The 2,491-nt window shown below is 58.9% G+C and overlaps 1 protein-coding gene across 1 annotated transcript in view; it reads left to right on the top strand.

Moving 5' to 3' along the window:
• Positions 1 to 2,491, top strand: part of EMX2 (empty spiracles homeobox 2) — a gene marked incomplete at its 5' end in the record, with an annotated part of 5,333 nt that overhangs the window by 660 nt on the left and 2,182 nt on the right. The window contains one exon of the mRNA XM_006020566.2: positions 747 to 931. Coding sequence (XP_006020628.1) covers positions 747 to 931 — 185 coding nt within the window. The remainder of the gene's footprint in view (positions 1 to 746; positions 932 to 2,491) is intronic.

The following is a 2,491-nucleotide window of genomic DNA, read 5'->3' as shown; positions in this document are numbered from 1 at the left end:
TCCCCCCCTTCCTCCGAGGGCAGGTTTCCTCCCCCCGCCGTCCCGCCCGCTCCCCGCACCCAGCCGCTTCCCAAAGGGAAAAAAATAAAAATAAAAAAGAAGGGAAGAAAGAAAGAAAGAAAGAAAGGATGGGGTAGGGCTGGGGGTGGGGGAGAGAGTTATCCTTATTTATTTACTTTTAAAAAATCAATCCCCTCTGGCCCGTTCACCGAGGCGGCTGCTGCCCTCTCGGAGCAAAATGACAGGTTTCCCTGCCCGCAGCATCGGTCCCAGCGCGGGCTGCAGAGGCCGGGGCAGAGGAGGAGGCCTCCTCCCGGCCACCCGGGGCAGCTCGTCAAGGGCAGGGCGGGGACAGTGGGGAATGCAACTTGGCCCCTTGTATTTATTTTGCTCGGTTTCGTGGCGAGCGGAGCCCCCCGGGCCCGTGCAGCAGCCTTCGGGCCGGGCTGGGCTTTCTCTGGGCCTCGATCCCTGCGGGGCAGCGCAGGGGCGAGTGCGGAGCGGCTCCGGAGCGGGTGAACGAGCCCAAGAAGGGGCCGCGGTGCGCGGAGGGGCCCGGGGGTCGCGGAGGGGCAGGGCGGGGCTCGGGCCCTCGCTTCCCCGAGTGGATTTGATTCCTCGGTTCTTCCCTGCGCCGCACCCCGGGCCTTGCAATGAGGGGCCTGAATGAGGGCAGTGAGCAAAGGGGTCCTCTGCCCGCAGCAGAGCAGCGCGGGGCTAATCTGTGCTCTTGCCCCGTCGGCCAGGGAACGAGACGAGCCCGGAGAGCTTCCTCTTGCACAACGCCCTGGCCAGGAAGCCCAAGCGCATTCGCACCGCCTTCTCCCCGTCCCAGCTCCTGCGGCTGGAACATGCCTTCGAGAAGAACCATTATGTCGTGGGAGCGGAGAGGAAGCAGCTGGCGCACAGCCTCAGCCTCACGGAAACTCAGGTGAGAGGAGAGACCTCCTCCCGTCGGGGGCTGCGGCTCTGGGGCCGGCGTCGGGCCCTGCACGTCGGTGCCAAGCGGCACCGGGCCTCTGCTCGCGGCCCTGCGGCCTGTGGCGGCTTTGCGGGCTAGACCCGCGCTGGGCCCGACGGAGGGCCCCGTCGGGTTTGTCCTGCTGCAGCTGGTCCCCAGCACCTGCCGCAACCAGGGAGGCCTGGGTTCACAGCAAAGCCAGAAGGCTCGGCTCGGCTGTGGGGTGTCCCGTCTGCAGGGACGGGGTGCGGGTCCCCTCGGGTGCTGGCCCGCCAGGGGACTGAGTTGTGTGAGGATTGTCACCACAGCGGCTCGGGGCGCCCCGTCTGCCCTCGCTGTTCCGCGTTAATCTGGTTCGGACGCGTGTTACGCGTGTGTCTGCTCGGAACCGGATGGATTATTTAGCGCGAGGGTTTCTGCGCTCGGCTTCTCCCGAGCTGCATGGTTCGTTCTCCTTGCTGTGGCTGGAGGAGACGTTGTAGGGTTTGGCTTATATATTTTTTCTCCTCCCTGTCCGGGAGGCTCAGCCCGAGAGACGTGTCCCTGCTACAGTATGTGGCACTGTACTTAAAGGGGGGCGGGGGGGATAACCCCCAGCCGCAGCCTGGTTCAAAGTTCTCCGTAAACAGATGGGATTAAGTTGTAACACTTTTTCCCCCCCTTTTCGGGGGGAAGCAATAAAGAGGTTGGGGCTTTTGTTTTAAAATGTCTGGCTAACAAAACAAAACAAAGGGATCGCCACTTTTATGAGGTTCTCGGAACAAGGGACCGGTCACAGGCTTATTTCCACTGGCAAAGCTGTATTTAAGGTGGTCTTTGTCCCGTCTGATTCCGAAGCTGCTTGGGGTCTTTTGTCCAGATGTCAAACCCCCGGTTCCCTACAAACGAGCTCGCTTTGGGGAGATCAGCGGGCAGAAATGAACCGTCCTCCCCTTCAATTAGCAAACTAAAAGCAAATTAAACTCACCCCTTGTTCCCCGCTCAGCTTTTTAATGGGGGACTTTAGGAGAATATGAAAATGCGGCGGAGCTGTGTGTCTGGCACCGCCGCTCTCTGTTCTGAAGAGGCAGCGAAGCGGGTTAAACCAGCTTATTAAAATGCTCCCGTTCCCCTTTCCCCCCCTTGCTGGGGCCTTTATCAGGCACTTTCAGACAGAACCAGAGTTTAAACTGCTTTAAAAAAAAAAAAAGAAAAAGGACCCGTGTTTACCTTTGGCCGCTCCAAGGAGTGTGGCCAGCTCTCGAGATAACTTCGGGATCAATACTATCTGTAATTAAATGACTCCAGTAATCTGGGCTATGGTTAAGTCAGATTTATTCGACTGAACAAATTCAGAGAGGCATTTTCTACGGCACTTGAAGGGTTTGCCTGAGTGCGATCGTTCCCGGCCGCCCGCTCGCCAGCAGCCCCTGCGGAAAGTACTGCGGGCTTTTCATTTTTCCCTTCTTTTCCTCCCCCGCCCCCCTTTTTTTTTTGAGGAGGATTTCTCCCAAGGAAAACAGGCAAAAATGCCATCTCTTTCACTTATTC

Source organism: Alligator sinensis, unplaced genomic scaffold, assembly GCF_000455745.1.
Source record: "Alligator sinensis unplaced genomic scaffold, ASM45574v1 scaffold527_1, whole genome shotgun sequence".
Lineage (NCBI taxonomy): Eukaryota > Metazoa > Chordata > Crocodylia > Alligatoridae > Alligator > Alligator sinensis.
The sequence above is the reverse complement of the archived record's forward strand: the minus strand, read 5'-3'. Positions and strand labels throughout refer to the sequence as shown.